At 50.2% G+C, this 25,411-nt stretch overlaps 1 protein-coding gene across 3 annotated transcripts in view; it reads right to left on the bottom strand.

Annotated features, from left to right (window-relative positions):
- Positions 1–25,411, bottom strand: part of Mob2 (MOB kinase activator 2) — a 66,946-nt gene that overhangs the window by 5,486 nt on the left and 36,049 nt on the right. For 2 of the 3 annotated variants that reach the window (XM_070009977.1, XM_070009978.1), the window contains exons 2-3: positions 3,184–3,344; positions 2,904–2,997 (exon numbers count right to left, since the gene is read on the bottom strand). In XM_070009977.1, coding sequence (XP_069866078.1) covers positions 2,904–2,997; positions 3,184–3,344 — 255 coding nt within the window. Of the gene's footprint in view, positions 1–2,903; positions 2,998–3,183; positions 3,345–8,772; positions 8,916–25,411 lie in introns of those variants that run through there. The other variant, XM_070009975.1, reaches the window with a different exon arrangement.

Genomic DNA, 25,411 nt, shown 5'->3' with positions numbered 1-25,411 from the left:
GAGGCTTCAGTTATAGCAGCCCAAACAGACTAAGCCTAGTGAATTTCCTGTAGAGGCTGCATGGTAGAGCTCATTAAGAATCCATTCTGGGGGCTGGGAAGGTAGCTCAGCGGTAGAGTGCATGCCTTGCAAGCATGAGGCCCTGGGTTCGATTCCTCAGCACCACATAAACAGAAAAAAGAAAAGCCGGAAGTGGCGCTGTGGCTCCAGTTGTAGAGCGCTAGCCTTGAGCTGAAGAGCTGAGGGACAGCGCCCAGGCCCAGAGTTCAGGCCCCATGACGGGCAAAAAAAAAAAAAAAAAAAAAAGAATCCATTCTGACACCTGCTGTGTGATTCTATGTACACACTGTTCCCATGCACTGCTGGGGTCAGGCTTATATCATTAGCATTCTGCTTGTTCTCTTTTCTTGCTTTTTCTTCCCTTGGATTTCCTCTTTCTCGCTTTCCATTGAGCTGAATTCTCTTCCTTTTTGTTTTCTTTGGGTGTTGGGAGTGGGACTGGAATTCAGGGCCTCACGCTTTTGCTGAGCTTCACCCCCTCAGGGCTGGCATTATTCCACTTGAGCTGAACGGTTTAAGTATCCCACTTTAGTCTGCCCATTACAATTCTAACTATATCTCCGTCTATAGTTTTAGAGTTGCCCACAGAGTTCAAAGTACACGTTTAGCTTTTCATGCTCATTTCGGCATCCAGGCAAGGCTGCAGCCAGGAGGTGTAGTTAGTTGCCAGAAGCACCTCCCTTCCCTCCCTGCCGCAGCATCTGGCGTGTCTTCTCCACAACCTTGAGAACCAGTCAGACCAGGTTCCTATGTGGCTCTGCCCGTCCGACATGGTCTACGAGCCCAGAGGCCTTAGACTTAGGTTTCTGCAGCACTCACCACCTAGCCGGCAGCCCAGACAAGTCTCCTGTGGCAGGATGCCAGACACTGTACCTTGGCCATATTCTAAGGGGCATGCTTTCCAGATGTGGAACTGAGGTCTAAGGGGCATGCGCCGTCACGACTTCCGCTCTTTGTATTAGGAGCCTGTGGCTATGGAGCATGCGCCATCATGACTTCCGCTCTTTCCATTCGGAGCCTGTGGCTATGGAGCACACGCCATCACGGCTGAGCGTCTCGATCCACCTCCTCTCTCCTTGTTTAGCCCCTGGTGTCAGTCTATAGGCACTGGGGGGGGCAGAGTCAGGCCCCAGCCTTGGCACAGCGCTCCCCTAACCCTAGCAGGTTCCCAAACCGATTGCCTTGGTGGGAGTAAGGAGCTCTGTAGATCTCTAACCAATATCCTTTTTCCTTCCAATTATTTGAGTCCCCATTGCCTTGGTTTCAAAGGATTCTTAGAGAGGGATGACACAAATCATTAACTCATATAAAATGATTCCATAAAGCCAGTTAGAGCCAAGAACCAAGAGGAGAGTTTAGGCTGCTCTGGTTCTCCAGTGGCCACTGGGTACGACAAATCTGCCTAACTTCCCACTTGAGGCTCTTTCCAGGGAGCTTTCTCTAACCAATCCACTACTCAAGATCCTGAGGGCATGGAGAAACCAGAGAGGGCTGGGCTGGTGCACACAGGCATTTCAGACACTGCTACCAGCAGCCACCCCCTTAGCCAGACGGCACATATGCTCCCAAGGGCTGCTCTCTCGCCATTGGGCAGTCCTGTCATGGGGTCTGCGTAAGGAGGCCACCTCTGTCCCAAGCACAGTGAGCTTGCTCTAGGCCTGACTGCACAGCGCTGTCCTACCTAGCAGGGCTCAACACAGTGATGTTTGCCTCTTCTAGGCATGGAGAGCCAGCTGCAGAGTACACTCACCCCATGCCACCAAGAACCAAGTTGTGACCACCATGGCCACATCAACAGGTCAGCTGGTTAAGACCAAGGGAGGCCTGCCATTGGCTGTGAGGCTTCAGGTGGGCTCTTGAGAAAAGCCCGCCTCTTAACTGAGACCGCTTCTCTCTATGCCAGGACTTGGGAGAGCCACACCTCTGGGCAGGATGGCATGTACACATACATGTTCATATATGCCTGCACCAGTCCTTGACCCATAGCCACACCCATGTTTATATATCTGCATATGCCACCGGCCTGTGTTGAGGAGACATCAGAAAAGATCTAGCCGGGTGCCGGTGGCTCACACCTGTAATCCTAGCTACTCAGGAGGCTGAGATCTGAGGATAGTGGCTCAAAGCCAGCCCAGGCAGGAACGTCCATGAGACTATCTCTAATAAACCACCAGAAAATTGGAAGTGGCACTGTGGCTCAAGTGGTAGAGCATTCACCTTGAGCTGAAGAGCTAAGGGACAGCACCTAGGACGAGTTCAAGCCCCACAACCAAACCAAACTGAACAAAACATCTTTTTGTCCCTCCTAGCCATGTCTACTTCCATCTGGGCCTTCTGCCAGTACCAGCCCTGGTCACTCCTACCCCCACACAGTGCCTCCAACCCCACAGATTCCTACTCAAAGTGAGCAAAGTGACTTGAGGTCCCTCAGGGACACCTGCCTGTGTAGAAGTGAACATGCACACACTTCCAGAAGGGACCAGGGCCTTTCCCAAGTCTCTGAGAAGGTGCACAGACCCGAGAAGCTGCTCATGCCAGCCCCTGCCACTCCCTTCTCAGCACACTGAGCAGAGGAGCACTTCCCATGACCATGTACACTGTCCCACGGGTAATCCCTGACACCCTCCCTGCCTGGTGGCCTCTGCTGGCTCCTGGCAGGTCTCTCTGTCCCAGCAGGGACGTCTGATAAAAGCCACCTGCTCTGCAGGGACAGGAGGGCACTGTGGCGGACTCTACAAGCTCGCCAAGTGAGAAGGGACTCTGAGAAGCGGAAGCAGAGCAGCAGGCCCACCATGGCCCATTCCATGGCTTTCAGCAGGGGCTATGGCTAGGCTGCTACTCACGTGTTACGCACGGCCATCGTCTGACACGTCTCCCCTGTGCAAAATTCTGAGATTGTGCTATACTGCAGGTTGATGTGGTGGAAAAACGTCGTTGCTGGAAAAGAAGGAGGAAAGGGCCAGGTGAGAACACACCCCTGCTTCTGGCTGACGTGCTCTCGGACTCAGCTGAGGAGCCCGGGCCTGTCCACAGCCACACCCTCCCCAGACGGCAGGTGGGCTGCTGAGCGCCAGCTCTGGGCGTTCTTGGAGGGGGATGGGGGCGCCTCCCTGCCCAACGCACTGTTGCTGGCCAGCCACTCATTGAGATCGATCTCCCTGGGAAGCACCACCAGCTCCTTGAACTCGAAGTCGGTGATCCTGGACTTGGTATGCTCCGGCTCCAGGTACATCTTCTTCTCCTCTGCAGCAGGCTTCTTGCCATTTGGCTTTGCTTTAGACTTTCTGTCCGGAGAGAAAGGACAGCATGGTCACCACATGACCTGCAGGAGCCAGACCATACCAGGCCTTGAACAGGGCCACCTGAGCCTCTTGAGGTCATCTGTCTCCTTTATTCAGGGCCAAGCAGGAAGGGAAGGGACAAAATAATCCAGGCGGAAAGTTGCCCAGAGATAACAGGCCTCCAGGGGGCCAGAGCAGCTGGAGTCCACACTGGCATGGTTACAACGGAAGGGCGTGGCAGTCAGGACACTGTGTGGTAAAAGGCTGTGCTAAAGGAAATGCCACTCTGGCCACAGTTGTTTCCCAACCAGAAAGGGCAGGAAGGAGCAGGAGCTCAGTGTCCATGCATACTCCAAGAAAGGAAGCACAAACCTTATCCTGACTTCTTCCAGGCGGCCAGTCACTGCCCCTGGATGTCCAGCATGGGCCTCGGGCCAGGACCTGGGCTGGACACCTACCTGTCCTTTTGCCTGAGGACACGGGGCAGTGAAGCCAGCCAAGACTCATGGGGCAGGGAGGCAGTCAAGCCAAGCTCTGCTCTCCAGCCTGAGAGACCACATGGGGTTGGGGTGGGGTGAAAGGTCTCTGTAGCTCTCTGGGTCCTAGTTTTTCCTTTCTTGTGTTTTGAAAGGTTCCTGATGGTTTATTTAAGAGAAAGAAGAAAGAAAAATGTTCCCTGAATGCCAGGGAAATGTTTTCCTCTTGGCTTCTCATGGCAAATCTTTGCCTTAAAAGGTGACCTGTGCTCAGCCTCTGGGGAGGGGCAGGGAGGAGGAATGACGTGTCCAGAGCCAGGCATGGGACAGGGCAAGGATCCACCCAGCGTGGGGCTCCTGACACAGCCCAAGCTGTGTGCCAGTGCAGATGTGGACACTACACACACAGTGGGGCGCGTCAAGGCCCTGGAATGAGCACCTAGGCCCTGGCACAGTGTGGCTTCTAGGCTTTTTAGGAGCCATGGACAGAGAAAAACCCCAAGAAGAGCTCCTCTAGCATCCTCAGAACTGGCCAGTCCCTGTCCCCAACATTTCTCTGACCCTTAGTTTTTTACTTCTGATGTGTTCTGAGTTCATGTGCAGTCAGAAAGCTGAGGCCAGCTTAGAATCTAATGCTGGGCATGTGATTCAACTGCAGTAGGTGCCAGAGCCCTACACTAGTCCCTGCTGGGTCATGCTTCTACCATCCTTGCAAGACAGGTTTTCTGAGACCTTGGTCCTAGCCCTCACCACCAGTCTGACTTTTGCCTCCTATTTGCCTCCTACACATCTGTCCTACAGTAGGATGAACTTTACCGGGGCCAGTCAAATATGCTGTGCCTGGCCTCCTATTATAGAGCAGGAATAGGGTATTGGTATTACAGTGTGGTCAGGAAGCCAAGCAGGTGCTAATCTCTTTCTATGTGCTTTAATGTAAGATGAGGTCACCTGCAAGCTACAATGAGTGGGGAATGGGACAACCAGGAAGAAGGTCTAATGAAAAACAGTCATGATCAACACTGGTGGCTCATGCCTATTATCTTAGCGACTCAAGACACTGAGATCTGAGGATCAAGATTCGAAGCCAGCCCAGGCAGGAAAATCTGTGAGACTCATTTCCAATTATTCAGCCAAAAAAAAAAAAAGAAAAAAGAAAGAAAGAAAGAAAGAAAAAGGAAAAGAAAAGAAAAAAATGCCGAAAGTGGATCTGTGATTCAAGTAGTTGAACACTAGCCTTGGGCACAAAAACTCAAGAGACAACCCCCACAGGCCCTAAGTGCAAGCCCCAGGACTAGCACAAAGTAACAACAAAAACCAGTGATCATCCTCACAACTTTTGGTGTGGCTCTCAGAACCTGCTCCAGAAGGCTTCCCAGTGAACAGCCTCCGGCACTCACACTAGCACTGTTTGGGGAGTGGGGAAGGCCCTTTAAAGGACAAGGACAAGCCAGACACCAGTGGCTCATGACTGTAATCCTCGTATTTAAGGGGGCTGAGATCTGAGTACCATGCCACTCAAATACTGGAAGTGGTGCTATGGCTTAAATGGTAGAGCGCTAGCATAAAGAGGCTCGTAGACAGTACCCAAGCCCAGTTCAAGCCCCACTACCAATAACAACAACAACAAAAGCCAAAGCCAAACCTCACCACTGGTTCTCAGAAAAGCCAGGGACGGACAATGTCTGGGCGGCCTGGACCCCTCTGTTACTCATCACAGAGACTGGCTGCCCGCAGCCACAAGAGCACTGGCACCTTGTCTTCTGTGGCTCCCGCCCTTCTAGAATAAACAGGCGGTACACACAGCTCCTCAACCTCTCCCCTCACGCTCTTCGCTGTTTCACTCTGCCCCAATCGTTCAAGGCCTGCCTAGGACCCCCAGGTCACAGTGCATTTTGGGACACCCTCATGCCACCCTCAGTTTCTCAGGCTCCCAGTCATGGGCTTATCTGACTTAGTCCCAGGGGGCTAGAGTGAGGCAAGGTGGACCCAGTCTGCACAAGGGAGGATCTGGCAGACACTGGTACAAGAGTCTCAGAAGGATGGCAGCCCTAGGAACCTGTTTCTCTCACTTTCCCGGTGGCTAAAGCATGAGACTCCTCTAGAACACCACCTCCAGTTTCTCTGCCTGGAGTGTCTGTCCTCACTCAAATCCTAGCCTGGTAGAGAGCTGAGACTGCCTACCCCCTAAGTTTCCCGGGATTTGAAACAGGCTTTGTTCAACCCAAACCCAGAAGCCTACCCAGGATCATGTCCCTGCTGGCCAGGGCTTAGAGAGACAGTGGGTCGGCCAGTCGGGGAAACTCGTGGATGTGGATGGAGCCTGCGGGGCAGACCTAAGCCTGGGCAGGACAGGGCCAGGAAGTGGGCACCTGGCCTAAGCCAGCTGAAAGAACAAAGCCCCTGAGAGGTGTGCCAAGGCTGGACCCCCTGGGCAGGTGCCATACGCTGGGTGTGTCCAGCCCTACCAGGATCGCTGTCTCCCTGCCTCCCCCAGGCCACTTGACGACCTCCACCCGCTCTAGACATCTCTGTCCTGGGGTAGTTTGCACACCTCAAGGTAGCCCATGTGGCACATTCCCCTTGGTCCTGAGACCCCACAGAACACTGCACCCACTACTGTAGCACACTGTACTTCCAAGACACTATGCAAATTGGCAACCATGGCAAGAGGCACCAATCAATCCTGGCCACCACAGCACCACCCTGGCTGAAAGCCTGACCTCAAAGGAGCAAAGCAAACCTGAGATTTTAAAACAGAATGAGTCTCTGTGATGTCTGTGGTGCCATGGGGGGAGACGGGCAGCTGTGCTCAGCGGGGTGGCCCTGGTGACGTGGGGACCAGGCCACTGGTACCTTCTGGGCCCAGGACCTCAAGGTGAGTGGTGGGGGACCACGTCCTCTGCCCTGGAGTCTGGCAGGCTCTGAGCTCTGTCCTGCACAGAACCTTCCCTGGCAGAGGGGTGCTGGTGGATCTGGGGAGCACACAAAGGTTAAGGAGAGAGGGAATGGAGCCCTGAGGCAGAGGGCAGTGGCCCAGTAGGTGAGAAGCCTGGGGACAGAAGGGAGCCATTTAAAGAGAACCATGGCAGAGCTCAGTACTCTAAGAAAGGACACCCAAGGGCAGGGGCCTCAAGAGGAAAAGTAGCTGGGAGCTGGCCTTTCCAAACCTGCTGCCCCTCCCATCCCAGACAGGTTGTCATGTGGGAATGGGGCTGGGGGTGGGCACAGGGGATGTGCAAACTCGAGCCTGAGACACAGCTATTCGGGAAGAGATGCAGGAGTAAAGAGAGCACGTGGAGTGGGCCATCACAGCAGAGCTCACCCACCTGTCGGGACCAGCACCTGTGCTGGTCAGCCTGCCACATCCTAGGTCAAGGCTTGTAGTGGCCTCTTTTCTCATCCCTGAGCCACAGAGGACTCTGTGGCTCCAGGGCGAAGCTCAGCAGTCCCTATGGCTGGGCCCAGCACGCCTAGCTTCTGACCCTCAGCGCACCAGCAGCATCACGCCAGGGCGGAGCAGGTGGGGAGGAGCTCACTCCCTGCCCTAGCTTCTGACAGAGTCTGGCCCTGTGTCTAGGTGGAGCCCTGAAGCTAGGAGGAACCCCTCCCCCAGTGGGTACTGTGTCCTTGCCAGCTCTGTCACTTGCCTCAGAGGCTGAGGAGGCAGACCCTCCCCAGCCCACCCCCATCCTTCCACACGGCTGCACCGCCCAGGCTGGGCCAGCCAGAGCTTCAGGGACCCACAAGCTCTCCTCTGGTGGAACCCTCAGACAAGAAGCACTTTCACCAGCTGACTGTGTTTCTGACTCAGTAGGACATCCACTCGGCTGGACACTGCCAAGAGAACAGAGAAAGGGCCACATGCCCACCGGAGCAGATGCTCCTTCAACCCCCACAGCCACTGTGTGGAGGGCAGGCTGGGACACACCCCTCCCTGCCCCGTGCTAGGCGGGCCCCCGCAGCTGCCCACCAGCACCTCTCCCTCCGCTGCTGGCCATTGCTGCTCTGGACAAGAACTAATGAGGCCGCCAGACTGCCACCTCACATTAACCCTGGGCAGACAGCTCGCTGGTGCCCCCTGGCACGCGCTGCGGGGGCCTCCGCACGGAGGTGCAGACAGTCACGCTGCAGGTGAGACAGACGGAGCCAGGGGTGCCCAGAGACAGGAAGGTGCAGAGGGACTGAATGGCCGCTGAGTGCCCTCCTGAAGGGCACTAGGCTACTTAGCTAGTTACTTGCACTTTAAGTGGCAAGGAGTGCTGCCCCGAAGGAGGAAAACTATGGTGGTGCTGCCCCTTCACACCCGAGGAGCAGGCCCCAGAGCCCCTCAAAAGCACTGTCCCACCAGAGACACTCACACAAGGGGCTCCGGGTCCCCTTACAGAGCTGCATGACACCTTCCATCACTCACACACACACATGCACACACAGGCTTGGGGGCAGACCACCACCACCACCACCACCACCGCACACCGTCAGAACCAGCCCCTGGCAGCAGCTCTGCAGCTGACCACAGCGGACGGGTGCTGCTGACACTTCTCTCTCGACTCAGACACTCAAGGACAGGCTCCGGCTTACCCTTGTTTCAAACAGCCAAAACTGCCCTGGCCAGCCACCAGCTGGAACAATGGGGCAGTCATACCTGCTGTTAAAACACGCCCCTTGTTCAGCAGTCAGGAAGGGCAGGGGCAGGACCCTTAGGAGCCAGCCACTGAGGGTCCTGGGTGAGGGCTCCCTTCCAGGCAGCTCTCCGGGTGGCAGCAGGAGTGGACAGTAAAGGAGAACTCACTCAGCAAAGTTCCAGACCAGACCTGCCTGCCCCAGACAATGGGCTGCTCTGACTGCTCCGGGCAGTGGGCTCAGCAGGCTGAGCTTCCAGGCTGGCCCTGCGCTGCCCCCAGGCAGCCCACCCACCCAACCTGCCTGCCTGCCCAGTCCAGACCGCCCACCGTTACCTGAGCACTCTGCTGACGGCCTGAAGCACCATTTTGCAGCGGAGCCCAGTTTTGGGGGGCTGGCTGAGTAGAGCTCGGTCTGTGGGGAGACTGCAGGGATCTCCTAGCATGATGTGAGAGTCGCACAGAGCTGGGAAGGGAAAGTGGAGGCCAGGCAAGGCAGACGCCCCGTCTCCCTCCCTCAGGGGCACCCTCCGCCCTCGCTCTAGACCAATGAGGTCGTCTGCAGAGACAAACAGCTGCTCCCGCTCCAGAACTAGGGCCGCCCAGGAGTGGAGAAATACTGGAGCGCCTGAACCAACTGCCTGTTCAAAGCAGAGCAGTACTGTCTGGGCAGAGCAAGACCAGGCGGAGACGGGGCGGTCCACTAGTAGGAAGGGCAGGGCCTGTCTGAGAGGCCCAGTTCCTACTCTGAGGCCCTCCCTTGCTTGCTGCCCAGCCTTACTTACAGTCCCTGGCTAACTCCTAGCCCAGGGAAGCAGCAAGCAAAAGGCACATGGCCGATAAGCACTCAGGGATAGACAGGATGGAAAGGCGTCTGCAAGGGTGGACAGGGGCTGCTGTTCCACCCAGGAGGATCTCCAATCAAGCAAGCCTTAGAAACAGGGTCAACAAATACCCAGAGAAGCAGGAGGGCACTGAACTGGCTCTGTGCAAGGCAGTTTCTACAGAGAAGCAGGAGGGCACTGAACTGGCTCTGTGCAAGGCAGTTTCTACAGCACAGGGCTGCTAACTGGGAGCACAACCACCAAGCGTTAGAGCTGACAGAAGCATCCAAAACACTTAATAAGCTGTATGGTCAAGGCCTTTTTTCATTTTTTTGTCCGTCATGGGTCTTGAGCTCAGGGCCTGGGCACTGTTCCTGAGCTCCTTTTGCTCAAGGTGAGCGCTCTACCGCTTGAGCCACAACTCCATTTCTGGTTTTTTGGTAGTTAATTGGAGATCAGAGTCTCACTGACTTTCTTGCTTGGGCTGGCTTTGAACCACAATCCTCAGATCTCAGCCTCCTGAGTAGCTAGGATGATGGGCAAGAGCCACTGGTGCCCGGCTCATTTTTTGGGGGTGGTGTGTGTGTGTGGGGGGGGTCTCATTTGTGCCTAAGCTTGCCTAGGCCACAATCCTCCTATTTATGGTTCTCACAAGGCCAGGACACTGCGCTCGCTTTTTACTGATTGAGATGGGATCTTGCTAACTTTTTGCCTGGGTTTGCCTTAAACTTCAACCCCCAGATCTCGGCATAGCGGGCAGCTAGGTTTCCAGGTGTGAGGCACAGAGCTCCCAACTACAACTGTTAATCCCTCACACATCAGTACGTTGCATCTATTATAATGAATGAGTCAATATGGATACACTTTAGGTTTTGTGCTGGTACTGGGGCTTGAATTCAGCATGCTCTTGTTTTTTTTGTTTTTTGTTTTTTTGTTTTTTTTGCTCACAACTGGTACTCTATCCCCTGAGCCACATCTACAGTGCCAGCTTTTTAATGGTTAGTTTGAAGTAAGAGTTTCTTGGATTTGTCTGTCCCAGGTGGGTTTAAACTTCAGATCTCAGTCTCCTGAATAGCTAGCACTGTGGAATGTGAGCCACTGGCAACCAGATAAAACACATACAGTTTTACTAAGAGTTCCCTTACTCTTAGTAAGTCCTGTCCTGTCCTGTCCTGTCCTGCTCTGGTCCCAGGACATGCCCAGAATCCCCAGGGACCCCAGTCCTACCCCCTCCTCCTGGCTCTGGCAGCCCTGAAGGCACAGCAGGAGCCCTGAGCTGGGAGGTGTCTGACACACTTCCTGGGGTTACAGGGATTGTGAGTTTAGGGGGGGAGGGGCGCCCAGGTAAAAGGGCCTCGCTGTGGGCACAGCTCACTACCAGGACGGGCCCCAGAACCCTGGGCTGGGCATGCTGTGAGCTCCCCACTGTAGAGATGAACCTTTTCTCAGGAAGGAACAGCCATGTGTGGCACTGAGATGGACAAAGGAGGGCTTGGCTTGCCCTCGCTGACTCGCCTGGAGTCCTTTCCCTATTGATTGATTCAACCTCTGGACCGTGCTGCCTTGTGCCTTGTGAGTCAAGCTGGCTAGCCCTGACTCGGGGAGTTCTTGCTGGGCACCCATCATTATAGGAGCATGTTTAGCAACTCCCCACTCCCTAAGCACTACAGGAAGCCCCTGCTCACCTTGGGTACCTCCTGCCTGAAACCTGAAAGGAGCCACTTCTCCAGTAAGGAGTCCTGACTTCTTTATGGGAGAATATTAAAAAATAAAACGTTGGCAACTGGGTGTGATTATTTCCAGGCATCTCAGCTGCCAAGCACTAAGCCTGCTAGCTACAGATACACAAATCTCTCTATATCTGTCAATTACTATCTGCATCCACTGTGGGCTAAACCTGGGTTCACTCCACCATCTCCACCTCTAATCCATCCCAGTGAGCCAGGATCTCTCCACTTCCCTGCCAGCCTGAGATCCCTCCTCCAAGGAGAAGGCACCGGTAGGAGCTCTTCCTTGTGACTTTTTCAGTCAGAACCGTACCCAAAAGGCCTAAAACACAACAGTCTACCTGCTAATGACCCACAATGGAGATTAAGCTTCAACTTTCAGTCCTCAGGAGGACATAAACCATGTCTAAACTGTAGCAACACCTGTTGGATGGATGCTACTTGGCAATAAAAGGAAATAGACTAGCCAGGGGACAGTGGCACAGGCCAGAGTAAGACCTAGAGGATCATGGAAGAAAAGTCTTTGAGACTCCATCTCCAATTAATCAACAAAATGACAGACTGGATGTGTGGTTTAAGTGGTAGAGTGCCAGCTGTATGTAAGTGAGCAAATCAAGCAAGAGCCCAAGGCCCTGACTTTAAGCCCCAGTACTAGGGAGAAGAAAGGAAATATACTATTGATACAATAACTACGATGAATCTTCAGGCACTATACTGAATGAAAGAAGCCAGTCTAAAGGGCTACAAAGTCTGATTGTACTTATGTGACTTTTGAGGAGATAGACTCATGGTTACACATTAGTCAAGAGAAGATGTGCCAGCAACTTTTTTTCTTACCTATTTGAGCCACACCCTGAGCCCTTTTGTTTGTTTATTGTTATTTTGGTCTCTTTGGCTAGCCTTGACCTGGAAATCCTCCTGCCTTGGCCTCCTGAGTAGCTGTGAGTGGAGGCATGCAGCTTCCTTCCACACCAGCTTGTTTCCAGCAATCTGTGTGTATGACAATACTCTCAGAACCATGTGCTCCTTCCTGAAAAAGCTCATTTTATTGTAGGAGAATATCTTTTGTTAATAAATAAATCCTGAGAAAATAAAAGATGCTAGAAGTGGCAAAGTCTTTAAAAAGGATCATAATAAACATATTTAAAGATTTTGAGGAGCAAAAAGACTAGGGAGCTTCCCCCACAAAAAATAAAAATTATTTCTAGAACTAAAAAAACAAATAAAATTTTGAGATAATCAGATTAATAGCAGATTAAGCAATGCTGAAGAACAGATTAAAATAAAAGCATCAAGCTATTAAAACAGCTTATAAGTGTTCATATTTGAAAATAAGGCTTAAAATCAATATAGCCCCCTTAAAAAGCTAGGAAAGCAGGTCACAGTGGCTCATGCTTGTCATCCCAGATACTCGGGAGGCTGAGATCAGGAGGCCTGAGGTTTCAGACTAGCCTGGGCCAAAAAAAAAAAAAAAAAAAAGGCATGAAACCCTATTTCAACCAATATAAAGCAGGGCATGGTGGTATATACCTGGCATCCCAGCTACATGGGAAGCACAAATCAAATTGTTGTCCAGGTCAGCCTGGGCAAAAAGCAAGAGCCCATTTTTTTAAAAAAGCAGAAATACTAACTGATTGGGAGATCACAATTCAGGACCAGCCTAGGCAGGAGAAATTTTCCAAGATTCCATTTTAACCAATGTCTGGACGTGGTAGTACACTATCATCCCAAGTTACTGGAGAAACACAACGTCAGGGTGTAGTGGGTAGACCTGTCATCCCACCAACAAGAGGAAGCAGTCTAGGCCTGCCTGGGCATAAAGTAAGACCATATCTCAAAAGTAACCAGCTCAAAGAAGGACTGGTAGAGTGGTTTAAGTGATAGAGAGTCTGCTTAACTAGAATGAGACACTAAATTAAACCCCTGTACTGCCAAAAAAATTTTAAAGGTAGAAAAAACACCCATATTAAGTGCAAAGTAAGAGGAAACAGAACACAAATCTATGAAATAAAAAATGGACAATAATAAAGAATCAAATGCAATGTAAGCTTTGAAACTTTTAAGATAAGAGATAAATTTTCCAGCTCGACTAATCAAACATGAGAGGGACAGATGGTAGGAAAAAGAAAATATACTTCATATGAGATATGAAAGGGGTCATTACTCTTGATACTACAGATACTAAGAGGCATCAACAGAAAATGCAGACAAGTTCTCTCACAAACAGAAGTGACCAAAACTGACATAGGAAGAAGCAGAAAATGTGAACTGATGGTTAAAAACTTTCCTCTAGCCAGGTGCAAGTGGCTCACACCTGTCATCCCAGCTACTCAGGAGGCTGAGCTCTGAGGATCACAGTTGAAAGTCAGCCCTGGCAGGAAAGTCTGTGAGACTCTTATCTCCAATTAACCACCAGAAAACTGGAAGTGGCACTGTGGCTCAAGTGGTAGGCCCAGGCCCAGAGTTCAAGCCCCATGACCAACAACAACAACAACAAAAATCCTTTCCTCCAGATTAGATAGACAGATAGATGATAAATATACACATATAATATAGGTACATTTCATATAATATATAAATTTATTAATTCAACTCCACACACAGTTTCTCAGAAGACAGAGGGGGACTAGCATAACCTAAATGACAAAATAAGATAAGAACTTTGTAAAAAATACTACAGACAAGTATTTTTCAGAACACAGATTCAAAATTCCATGATATAACAGTAACAAGCTGACATCCAGAGAGCCCCAGCCTGGGAATCGAACCTTAGCTGGCACTGTTGCACACCAGGGTGGTTCAACATAAATAAATGCAATGTATCATATAAACAGGGAAAAAAAAGCAAATGATCATCTCAACTAATATAGAAAAGGCCTTTGTCAAAATTTAGCATCCTTTTATAATAAAAGCTCTCAAGAAACTTTGAATAGAATGGACATATCTGAACTTCATAAAGGACATATATGACTAAAGTATAGCTAACATCATATTACATGAGGAAAAACAAGTAATTTCCCTCAAAGTCGGGAACAAAGACGAGGATGTCTACCCTCCCTGGTCTTACTCATACAGGACTAGAATTCCCAGCCAGAGTAATAAAGGCAGAAGAAAGAAAAGTGATTCAAGTAGGATAAGAAGAAATCAAATTAGCCTGATTTGCTGATGATAGGATCTTGTACTTAACAGACCTACAGAGTCCACCAGGAAAAAGAAAAAAAATTAGAACTGACAAATGCCTTTGGAAAATAGCAAGAGGGCTGGGAAGGTGGCTCAGTGGTAGCGTGCTTGCTTTGCATGCATGAGGCTCTGGGTTCAATTCCTCAGCACCACATAAGCAGAAAAAGCTGGAAATGGTGCTATGGCTCAAGCGGTAGAGTGCTAGACTTGAGCTGAAGAGCTGAGGGGCAGTGCCCAGGCCTAGAGTTCAGGCAGCACGACCGACCAAAAAAAAAAAAAAAAAAAAAAAGGAAGAAAGAAAGGAAAATAGAAAGATGCAAAATCAATATCCTTCCAAAGGTATTTATCAGTTATAGAATATTTTTAGAGTAGCTCTTCTATATACCAACAATGAACAAGCTGAGAAAGAGAAAGAAACAAACAAAAAACCCTCTTCCATTCATGGTAACTCTCAAAGCAAAAAAATACTAAAGTATTAACTTAACCAAGGAGGTGAAACTAAAATCTTGAAGACATCAGGTGATGGCAGAAGCTCCATGCTCATGACTGGCAGAATCAGTATGTGAGATTGGCCACACTGGTGATGGCAATCTAGGTTCAAGACAATACCCATCAAAAGCTCAATATCATTCCTCATAGAATTACAAAGTCAATCCAAAAATTCCCGTGGAGGCAAAAAAGGTCCAAAACAGCAAAAAACAATTCTATGTACAAACAGCAGTGCCAGAGGCATCACAAAAGCAAACTTCTTATACTACAGGGTCAGAGTTGTAACAGCAGCTTAGTAGTGGCATAGAAAGAACAACAACTAAGCAGAAGACCCAGGAATAAAACCACACAGCTATAGACAACTAATTTTTTTGACAAGAGAGCCAAAAACATACAATGGAGAAAGACAGCTTCTTCAACAAATGGTGCTGAGAAAATGGAGTAGCCACCTATAAAAGACTGAACTGGATTTCTGTCTCTTACCTTGCCTAAAAATCAACTCCAGTTGACTCAAAGAGCTCAAAATAAGATCTGAAACTTTAAATCTACTACAAAAGAAGGGGGGGAACTATGGCAGATAAAGGTACATTTTTCCCTACTAAGATTGCAATCATTTACAGGACAGAAGCAAGAATTCACAAATGAGACTACATCAAAATAGTTTCTGTACAGTAAAAGAAAGTCACCAGAACCAAGAGACAGCCCATAGAATGGAAGAAAATCTTTGCCAGCTATTTAACAAATAAAGAATATCCAGGGCTGGGAAGGTGGCTCAGTGGTAGAGCGCTTGCCTTGCATGCCTGAGGCCCTGGGTTCGATTCCTCAGCACCACATAAGCAAAAAGAAAAAAGCCGGAAGTGGTACTGTGGCTCAAGTGGTAGAGCGCTAGCCTTGAGCTGAAGAGCTGAGGGACAGCGCCCAGGCCCAGAGTTCAGGCCCCACAACCGGACCCAAAAAAAAAAAAAAAGAATATCCAGAATATATGAAGTACTAAAAATAATTTAAGTAGCAAGAAAAACATCCAATAATAAATGAGCAAGCAAACTGAACAATTCTCAGAAGAAATTCAAATAGCTAGTAGATATATTTAAAATGTTAATATTCCTAGACATAAAGGAAATGCAACTCAAAGTACATCATAATTCCATGTCATCCCAGTCAGAACATAAACAAGAGCCAGGAGCCAGTGGCTCATGCCTTAGCTACTCAGCAGGCTGAGATCTGAGGATCATGGTTCAAAGCCAGCACAGGCAGGGAAGGCTGTGAGTCTTCAATTAACCACCAGAAAACCAGAAGTGGCTTTTTTGTGGCTCCAAGTGGTAGCGTGCTATCCTTGAGTGAAAGCTCAGGAACAGCGCCCAAGCCCTGAGTCCAAGCCCCATGACAGACAAAAAGGAAGAAAGAAAAAGGGGGGGGGGGAGAGAAGAGAAGAGACCAGGAACTCGATGTCTAACTAAGTGGGAGAGTGCCAGCCTTGAGGATCAACAAAAAAGCCAAGGCAGAGTGCAAAGCTCAGAGTTCAAGTCTTAGAACTGGTACACAAGCAGGGGGGTGGTTGGGGGGATGACAAAATAAAACAAACAACAAATGCTAGCTGAGAATAAAGGAACCTTCATACACCGTGAGAATGTAAACCAGTGCAACCACTATGGAAAAAAGTATGCAGGTTCCTGAAGACCAAAACTGGATCTTCCCTAGGATTGTTACACCACTATAGGGCACATAGCTGAAGGGAGTGAATCAATACACCAAAAGACACCTGCGTAACTATGTTCACTGCACTGTTCACAATATCCAAACTATGAATCAACCAAGGTGCCAAACAACTGATAACAAAATGCCACATATATGTATAAAAAAATACCATATATAGGTGCGTGTGTATGTATACATATATACAAATATACATACATACTGTATATATATGTATATAATATGTATGTTATATATACATACTTGGAATATTATAGAAATGTAAGGAAAAATGAAATCATGTCATTTGTAGAGGGACATCATATTGAATGAATTGAATCATAGTTAAAGCCAAGTTCAAAAAAAGCAAAGTTATCATGTTTTCATTCATCTGTGGAAGACCTAAAACAGCCCATATTCAAGGATATGTAAACACACATATATTCATTTACACAACTATATGTATGGATACACATAGAATATGAATCTACTTAGGAAAAGACAAGGAATGGGATAAGAATAATCGAACTTTAAAATGTATTTTGGGGCTGGGAATGTGGCTTAGTGGTAGAGTGCTTGCCTAGCATACACAAAGTTCTGGGTTCAATTCCTCAGTACCACGTCAACAGAAAAGTGCTGCTGTGGCTCATGTGCTAGAGCTAGCCTTGAGCCCCAGGACGGGCAAGGTATATATATATTTTTTTTTCTTTTTTTTGAAAGAGGATGAATACCATCAAAATAGATGGTTTGCAACTATGAAAAGTGAACAAGGGAAAACAATGAAATTGTTTGGGAAGAGAGAAAGGTGAGAGGAGAGGTAGGGTAAGATGTTTACATATTGTAAACATGTAGGATGTAAAAATGTATAACTGTATAACTAACATAAGGTAACTGTTGTTTCTTTTTCTTTCTTTCTTTTTTTTTTTTTTGGTTGATGGTGGGGCTTGAACTCTGGGCTTGGGCGCTGTCCCTGCGCTCTTCAGCACAAGGCGAGCACTCTACTGCTTGAGCCACAGTGACACTTCCAGTTTTTTAATGGTTTATGAGAGATGAGTCTCACAGACTTTCCTGCCTAGGCTAGCTTTGAACCGTGATCCTCAGATCTCAGCCTCCTGAGTAGCTAGGATTACAGGTGTGAGCCACCAGCACCTGGCTAACTGTTGTTTCTTTTAAGTCCATGACATAATAGTAACCAACTGTCTTCTGAAAGAAGTCCAACCCAGGGATCTAAACTTAGCTGACATTTGAAAATCAGTCAATGAAATTCACACTGATGGAAGGGGTAGGAGAGACACTCAGATATAGAAAGAATAAACACAGACCCTCCACAAATCAGAAATAGCATGTTCTCAACTGATGAAAGACATTTACAAAACAATACAATGCTACTGTCAACAGCTGGGAGGCTAAATACACATCTTTCCCCTAAGAGAGGGCCACTTCTCGGCATCCACTGTGGAGAAAGCAGACCCAGAAAGGCCTGAGTACTGGATGCGAAAGGCTACCTGTCTAAAGAAGCCTAGCTCCACACCCAGTAGGGCCTACCGCCACACACGGCAAGACCCAGCAAGTGCATCTGGCACACCACAAGCTACAGGACAGCGTGAACTCAGTCATTCCTATAGGACAGAAACAAACAATGGTAAATAAAGCTCATGAAAGTCCTATTTGTATCTCAAGTGGGAATAATTTTAATAGAAATTAGGAAAACTCTCATGGCAAAGCACAAAGCAATGATGACAGAAATCAGAGACCAGACATAGTAATTTATTACTATGGCCACAACTGGAGACTCATACTGCTAAGATGTCTGTTCTCCTAATTCAACACAGACCAACACAATCCTACAAATCCCATCATAGTTTCTTTTACATTCCAGAAATGTACAGGATTTTAAAGTGAAGGTGGAACCGTAACCATGCTCACAGCTGAATCATTCTCACAGAAAAAAAGACAAGTTGGAGGATTGTGCTCACCTCAAGGCCTAAAATTTACAGCTATAGTATTCAAACCTTATGTTACCGATACTAATAGGACCAGATAATGAAACAGAATAAAGGTCCAAAATAGATCACATTTCCATGCCTGACTGGACTTCAACAAAGAGGTGAAATCAATCAGTGGGGAAAGGCAAGTGCTGAGAAAGCAGAATATCCATTAAAAGAGCAAACACCATGATCCTGACACGAAAGGCATTGAAGTGAAGCTCAGCACAGGCAAAGGTTCTGAGGATACCAACAGTGCTAACCCGAAAGGAAAGAGTTCATCAAGATACTCTCTCTGTCTCTCTGTCTCTCTCTGTCACTCACACACACACACACACACACACACACACACACACACACACACACACACATCAAGATTCTCTCTCTGTCTCTGTCACACACACACACACACACACACACACTCTCTCTCTCTCTCTCTCTCTCTCTCTCTCTCTCACACACACACACACACACACACACTCCTAGCACACACACTCCTAGCTACTGAGAAGTCTGAAGTCTAGGGGACTGTAGATTGAAGCCAGCCCAGGGAAAAAGTTAAGGCCTCATTTCAACAATAAAAGTGGTTATAATGAAGTATGTCTGTCATCGCAGTTATAGTGGGAAGCATAAACAGAAAGATTACAGTCCAGGTCAGTCCAGGGAAAAAGAGAGGTCCTATCTCAATAACAACCAGAGCAAGAAGGGCTGGAGGTCTGGCTCAAGCTGTACCTGCCTAGCAAGTATGAAGTTCAAATCCTACTATCACACAAACACAGAAAAAGAACAGAAATAGGTAAGCCATACTCACAACACATACATCTGACAAAGGCCCAGCACAGATTATATACAGCAGTCCTACAACCCAATGAGAAAATAACACAATTTTTTTTTTTTTTTGGTCGGTCGTGGGGCCTGAACTCTGGGCCTGGGCGCTGTCCCTCAGCTCTTCAGCTCAAGGCTAGTGCTCTACCACTTGAGCCACAGCACCACTTTCGGCTTTTTCTGCTTATGTGGTACTGAGGAATCAAACCCAGGGCCTCATGCATGCAAGGCAAGCGCTCTACCACTGAGCCACCTTCCCAGCCCAGACAACACAATTTTTAAGAAGGGCAAAGAGCAGAGAGAAGACAAGCATGATGAGGTGCCCATCATGGCTGGCTACTGGGGAAATCCAAGTTGTACCCAACATGAGGTCCCACCTCAGGCCACAGACTGGCTCAAGCTGGACCAAGAACACCCTGGTGAGGTGGCAGGGCCCCCAGAGTGAGGACACAATGCTGACAGGAGCAGAAAATGGTGCAATGGGTTTTGGGAAGTAGGTGGCAGTTTCTTTTAAAGTGAAACACGCATGTCTAAACCAGCAAATCCTCCGCTGAGAACCTATCAGGAGAAAACAAAGACTCCGGTTCACATAAACTTGTACAAGAATGTTTACAATAGCATTATTCAAAATATCCAAAAACTGAAAACAACACCAAAGTCTATGAACAGAAGACTGGCCAAGCAAGTTATAGCACGCCCAAGCCATGTGCCACCACTCTGTCCAGAAGCAGGGGACCCCTGGGTGACAGAACCCCCGGGGGGAAACCCCACGGACACTATGGGAGGGGAGGTGACAGGATGAAGGAGCAGAGACCCTTGAAGTCCACTTATGTAATGTTCTAGAAGAGGCCAAATAAGCTCCGTATGGCAACATACACCTGAAATCCCAGCACTCAGAAGGTCGAGGTAGAGGATTGGGAGCCGGAGGCCAGCTGGGCTCCATAGGCCAAGCCACCTGGCCTATATAGAGTAACTGTCTCAGAAAACAAAAGCCCAGGGCTGGGAAGGTGGCTCAGTGTTAGAGCGCTTGCCTTGCATGCATGAAGCCCTGGGTTTGATTCCTCAGCACCACATAAGCAGAAAAAGTCAGCAGTGGCGCTGTGGCTCAAGTGGTAGAGCGCTAGCCTTGTGCTGAAGAGCTGAGGGACAATGCCCAGGCCCAGAGTTCAGACCCCACGACCGACAAAAAAACAAACAAAGAAACAAAAAACAGAAAGAGACTAAATCAGTCTTTGCTGTTTTTGCAACCTGTTATGATTACTTCCAAATATAAAGCTAAAAAACAAAGGACCCAAAAGTCTGCCAACCAATTGCAATACATGAACCTTATTTGAATCCATACCCCAAAATACACAGAGTCAACGGATAATTGAGAAATGTCACAGGTGACGGACACTCCATGTCAGGCAGAAATTCCTACTTTGCTACGATGAGAAGTCTTGTGTCTTTTCCCTTTATGTACAGGTGGGGATATTTGGTCTATGTCCAGAACTTGCTTCACAGCGGTCTGGGTGGTGAGGAAGGGGCAGCTGTGTAGGAAGTGGAGAGCCTAACAGGCTGGTTCACCTGCCCGCATGCCCTTCCAGAAGCAGGCGTGACTCCAGCCTAGAACGTCTAGGGAGAGCAGCTCCTGGGAAACTGTCTCCTATCTTGTCCTCACCAGCAACCCTCCTCACTTCTCTCTATTCTTTTTCAAACAGACAAAGCTGCTGAAGCATGGTGATTTACAGACAAACCCAAGATGCAGATGAGTGGGGAACAAGGCAGGCGGAATGCACACCGTCTATTCTCAATGACAGATGTAGGCTCGGCACTTCTGCATATGCCAGGATGGCCCTGAGAAGGTATACAAAGGGCCACCCTGCTCTACAGCCAGCCAAAACCTTGGTTCTTAGTCCTTGTGCGCAGCTCTGGGCGACAGCCATCATTACCAATGCTGCTGGGGGCTTCCTGAATCCCATCCATCATGGCGGCTACAGGGGAAAGCGGACAGTAACCCTCCATGGAACCCGCCTGGAGAAACCACTGTTCACTCCTCTGCCTCACCCACATTTCCAGGCAGCTAGGGACGGCAGGAGAGCTGACCCACAGGGCTGACGTGATGATGCGACATTCTTCCTATGCACAGGGACAGGCAGAGGTCTGTGCTGCTGGGCACGTAGTAGCACCTGGTGTCTAAGAACGCTGACCCAACTCTGCACGCACACGTGTGCACAGGGTAGAATAACAAACCACAGCAAACCCATTCCCAGCCACTACTGAGACCAGCAAACAGCTCAGGGCTAGCGGTCTCCACGGGAAGCCTGGTCGCCCCAGCCACCCGCACCGGCTCCTCTGGGGTGGCGTGCACACCGCACCGGGCACAGGGCGGTGGGAAGGCAGGCTCCAGACCCGACATGCACATCAGGCAAACAAATGCAAATGCTCATGACAGCTGGCACCAGAGCTTTTCAACAAAACCCAGGAATCAACACAAGTCTATTCTTAAGAGAAAATAAAAACCATAACCACTGGTACTTCCAGGCATTTCCTTAGAATTACATGAAATGTCTAGGCAGGAAGAATATGCCCACCACCTCTGTGGTGGGGACTAGGCAGCCCCATGCCTTCAATGCCCTGGACAGCATAGGCTGTGCGGGCTTCCTGCCTCCCTGCCCAGTCTGTGCCAGACTTCAGTCTGTCCAAAGTAGAGTCTGGCACTAAGGGCAGAGGCACAGACTTGCTACCGGGACACCCCACATTCAGGAGGGTCCACTGGTAGAGACGCAGGTGTGGCAGCCCCGGGAGTCCAGCTGGCCACCAGGCTCAGACAGTGGTCTCGCTGGCTGGCAGGCAGTGGCGTGACCAGGGGCACAGACAAGCAGTCACATGAGACTGCCACCGGAGAGCAGACAGACACGGGGCTCCCCATGCTAAGCGCTGGCTCTTCTCTGCTCTCCATGTCACCCAGAGCAGGTTCTGCCACCGGCCATACCACCCTGAACACCCCTGACCCTATCTGCTCTCAGAAGCAGTCTTTGACAGGGAGAAAGCGAGGCACCAGGGTTGGAGGGCATGGGCAAATTAAAAACCTCGGTTCTCAGCCAGCTGCAGTGGCACATGCCATGACTAGAACCCATGTCTGAGGCCCACCTGACCTACACAGCAAGTATTATCTCAAAATAATCAAACCAAACCAAGCTACCCAACCAGCCAAAGGACAGCAAAACCTGTCAATCATCTATACATGGGCAGACTTCGGATTTCAAGTCAAATGAGTTAAGTAAGTGGAGAAACCTTAGGCCCAGACTAGACTCAAACTTAGGACTAGACTCAAACTTGAACTCCCTATGTGATGCATTTGCTCACTGGCTGGCACGCTACTACCTGAGCCACACCTCCAACCCCAGGACCCAGTTTTGTCTCTTCCCTGAAACAAGAAACCTCTGACAGTCTTCAGAAATGGGATAGACATGAGGCAAGGAAGGTCAAGGACCTTGTGAGCCAGGAAGTAATACAAAGGGAACCGCCCCTTTCCTTGCTCCAGCTGATGTGAGTCTGTGCAGCAGGGGTGCCTGGCTGGAGTTCAGTGGGCAGCTGAATGGAGGAGACACTTAGTGAGAGGTGGGGTTGGAGAGTCTTCCTCAAAGCTCACACAGGCAGCTCACTGGACAGCAGGTCAATGGCAAGGAAGGGCCGTGGGACACCTCCCTGAGCCCTGACATCGTGAGAGGAAGGCCCGTGGGACACCTCCCTGAGCCCTGACGTCGTGAGAGGAAGGCCCGTGGGACACCTCCCTGAGCCCTGACGTCATGAGAGGAAGGCCCGTGGGACACCTCCCTGAGCCCTGACGTCATGAGAGGAAGGGCCGTGGGACACCTCCCTGAGCCTGACATCGTGAGAGGAAGGGCCGTGGGACACCTCCCTGAGCCCTGACATCGTGAGAGGAAGGCCCGTGGGACACCTCCCTGAGCCCTGACGTCATGAGAGGAAGGCCCGTGGGACACCTCCCTGAGCCCTGACATCGTGAGAGGAAGGCCCGTGGGACACCTCCCTGAGCCCTGACGTCATGAGAGGAAGGGCCGTGGGACACCTCCCTGAGCCCTGACATCATGAGAGGAAGGGCCGTGGGACACCTCCCTGAGCCCTGACATCGTGAGAGGAAGGGCCGTGGGACACCTCCCTGAGCCCTGACGTCATGAGAGGAAGGGCCGTGGGACACCTCCCTGAGCCCTGACGTCATGAGAGGAAGGGCCGTGGGACACCTCCCTGAGCCCTGACGTCGTGAGAGGAAGGGCCGTGGGACACCTCCCTGAGCCCTGACGTCATGAGAGGAAGGCCCGTGGGACACCTCCCTGAGCCCTGACGTCATGAGAGGAAGGGCCGTGGGACACCTCCCTGAGCCTGACATCGTGAGAGGAAGGGCCGTGGGACACCTCCCTGAGCCCTGACGTCATGAGAGGAAGGGCCGTGGGACACCTCCCTGAGCTCTATGTCACAGGAGGCTGCTCATAGGGTCGTCCCACTTATCAGGACCCTCCAGACCTGGCTCTTTGGGGGGTCTCCCCGGCAGGGGAGACTTGCTCCTCAGGAGTTCTCTCTCCTCTTGAGGGGATTCTGACAGCTCCATCTACAGAACACATCAGGATCGCGTTTCTTTCCACTGTGTCCCGCCTTGGGTCCCTCAGTGCCCAGTGAGTGCTGCAGGGAGAAGCACACCCTTCTTCCTGCCTGACCTCTCCAGGCTCTGAGTGCTGATCCTTGCAAACTTCGCTCCAATCCCATGCCTCTTCAGCTCTGCTTACATTTCAGTGGCTTTCATCGCCCCTCAGACCCCTCCTCTGCTCCCTCAGCCCTGGCCCCTGGTCCTACTGGTGCCACAGTCACACCAGTCTCTGCTATTCTGTGAGCACCAGAGCACGCACTACCCGCTCCCCTCCTTGCCAGGACTCTCTTCTTCAGAGAGCCAAGCCTCCAGCTCCCAGGAGACGCTCTGCAGCCTGCCCTGTCCTGCACTCACCCCACAGACAAGCATGCATACCCTCTAAGAATGGAGAACTCTAGGGGCAGGGGCCTTGTGAGCACTATTTCCAGGCATCTGGAACAGAGAACCAGCAGCCAGCAGGCAGGTAGTATCTGCTAATGAATGAAATTCCAAATTAGTATTACGGCTCCTAAAACACCAAGAACCAGGATGAATCACATGGATCTGCCTTCTCTGCTTCAATATGCTGTTTTCAACTCTGGGGTCTGAGCCCATCCACGTCTCAGCCCCCTTCCCTGGAGGCACGCAGGGCAGTGTCACAGACTCCTCTTTGGCTGACGTGGCCAAGCACACGTACCAGGCACAAAAGCAAACCAGAAGGAGAAAGAGGGCACACAGAACATGTCACTTGTGTGGTCAGCACACAAAAGCAGTGAAGAAATATCTGAGAAAGAAAGAAAAGCAGGCTAGCTGGAGAGAGAGCACGTGAAAATGTCTTCTTAGGGCTAGGGGTACAGCTCAGAGCTGTAACACCTCCTACAAGACCCTGAGTTGAAACCCAGTGCAAAAAGAAGGGGAAAGGGGAGGTGAAAAAGGGGGCCGGGGAACGGGAAAGGAAAGGAAGATGCCTTTTTGCTGAAGCTACTCTGAAGAACCCCTGGTGTTCTGTCACTGGGCCATCACAGGAATGACAGGGCATAGCTGGTAGACACATGACTCTGCCCAGCGATGAAGGCCCAAGCCACAGACCCTGCTTATCCTCTGGCCCCTGTAAGTATGGGCAGGGATGAGGATGTGACTGGGTGGTCAGCCCTGGGAGCAGTCCCAGGGTGAGGAAATAGCCGTACAGAGGCCTGCAGACCCCTCACGGCAGAGTGCACTGACAGCTGTTATGCCCTGGCCCCCACAATTCCCACCTGGGCTTCCCACACAGCGGACTTTGAGGACAGCATCGGAGCTATCCTTGGTCTCAGTTCATTCAAAAGAGCCTCGGGTCACCTCAGTACCATACGGGAGCTGCTCTGCCTCTCTACCCTCTGGGCCTGGCACATGCCCTCCCCTCACCAGGAGCCTCAGGGCAAAAGGCAATAGCTAGCACCCGGATGAGAGATGCCTAAGGGCCTCAGAGGCCAAGGAAGAAGAAGAGCTGGAGGACTGGAAGAGGAAGTGTGTGAAAGAGCAAGAAACTAAAATACTGAACACAGGTGTGAATGGGCAGGTGAGGTTTAGACTGCAGACTAGGAAAGCAGGATTTATGTCAGACAGTAGAGATCACATGGTTTCACAGAC

This window comes from Dipodomys merriami, unplaced genomic scaffold, assembly GCF_024711535.1.
Source record: "Dipodomys merriami isolate MVZ:Mamm:240054 unplaced genomic scaffold, mDipMer1.0.p SCAF_78, whole genome shotgun sequence".
In the NCBI taxonomy this organism is placed as follows: Eukaryota; Metazoa; Chordata; class Mammalia; order Rodentia; family Heteromyidae; genus Dipodomys; species Dipodomys merriami.
This window is presented reverse-complemented; position numbering and strand designations above follow the sequence as displayed.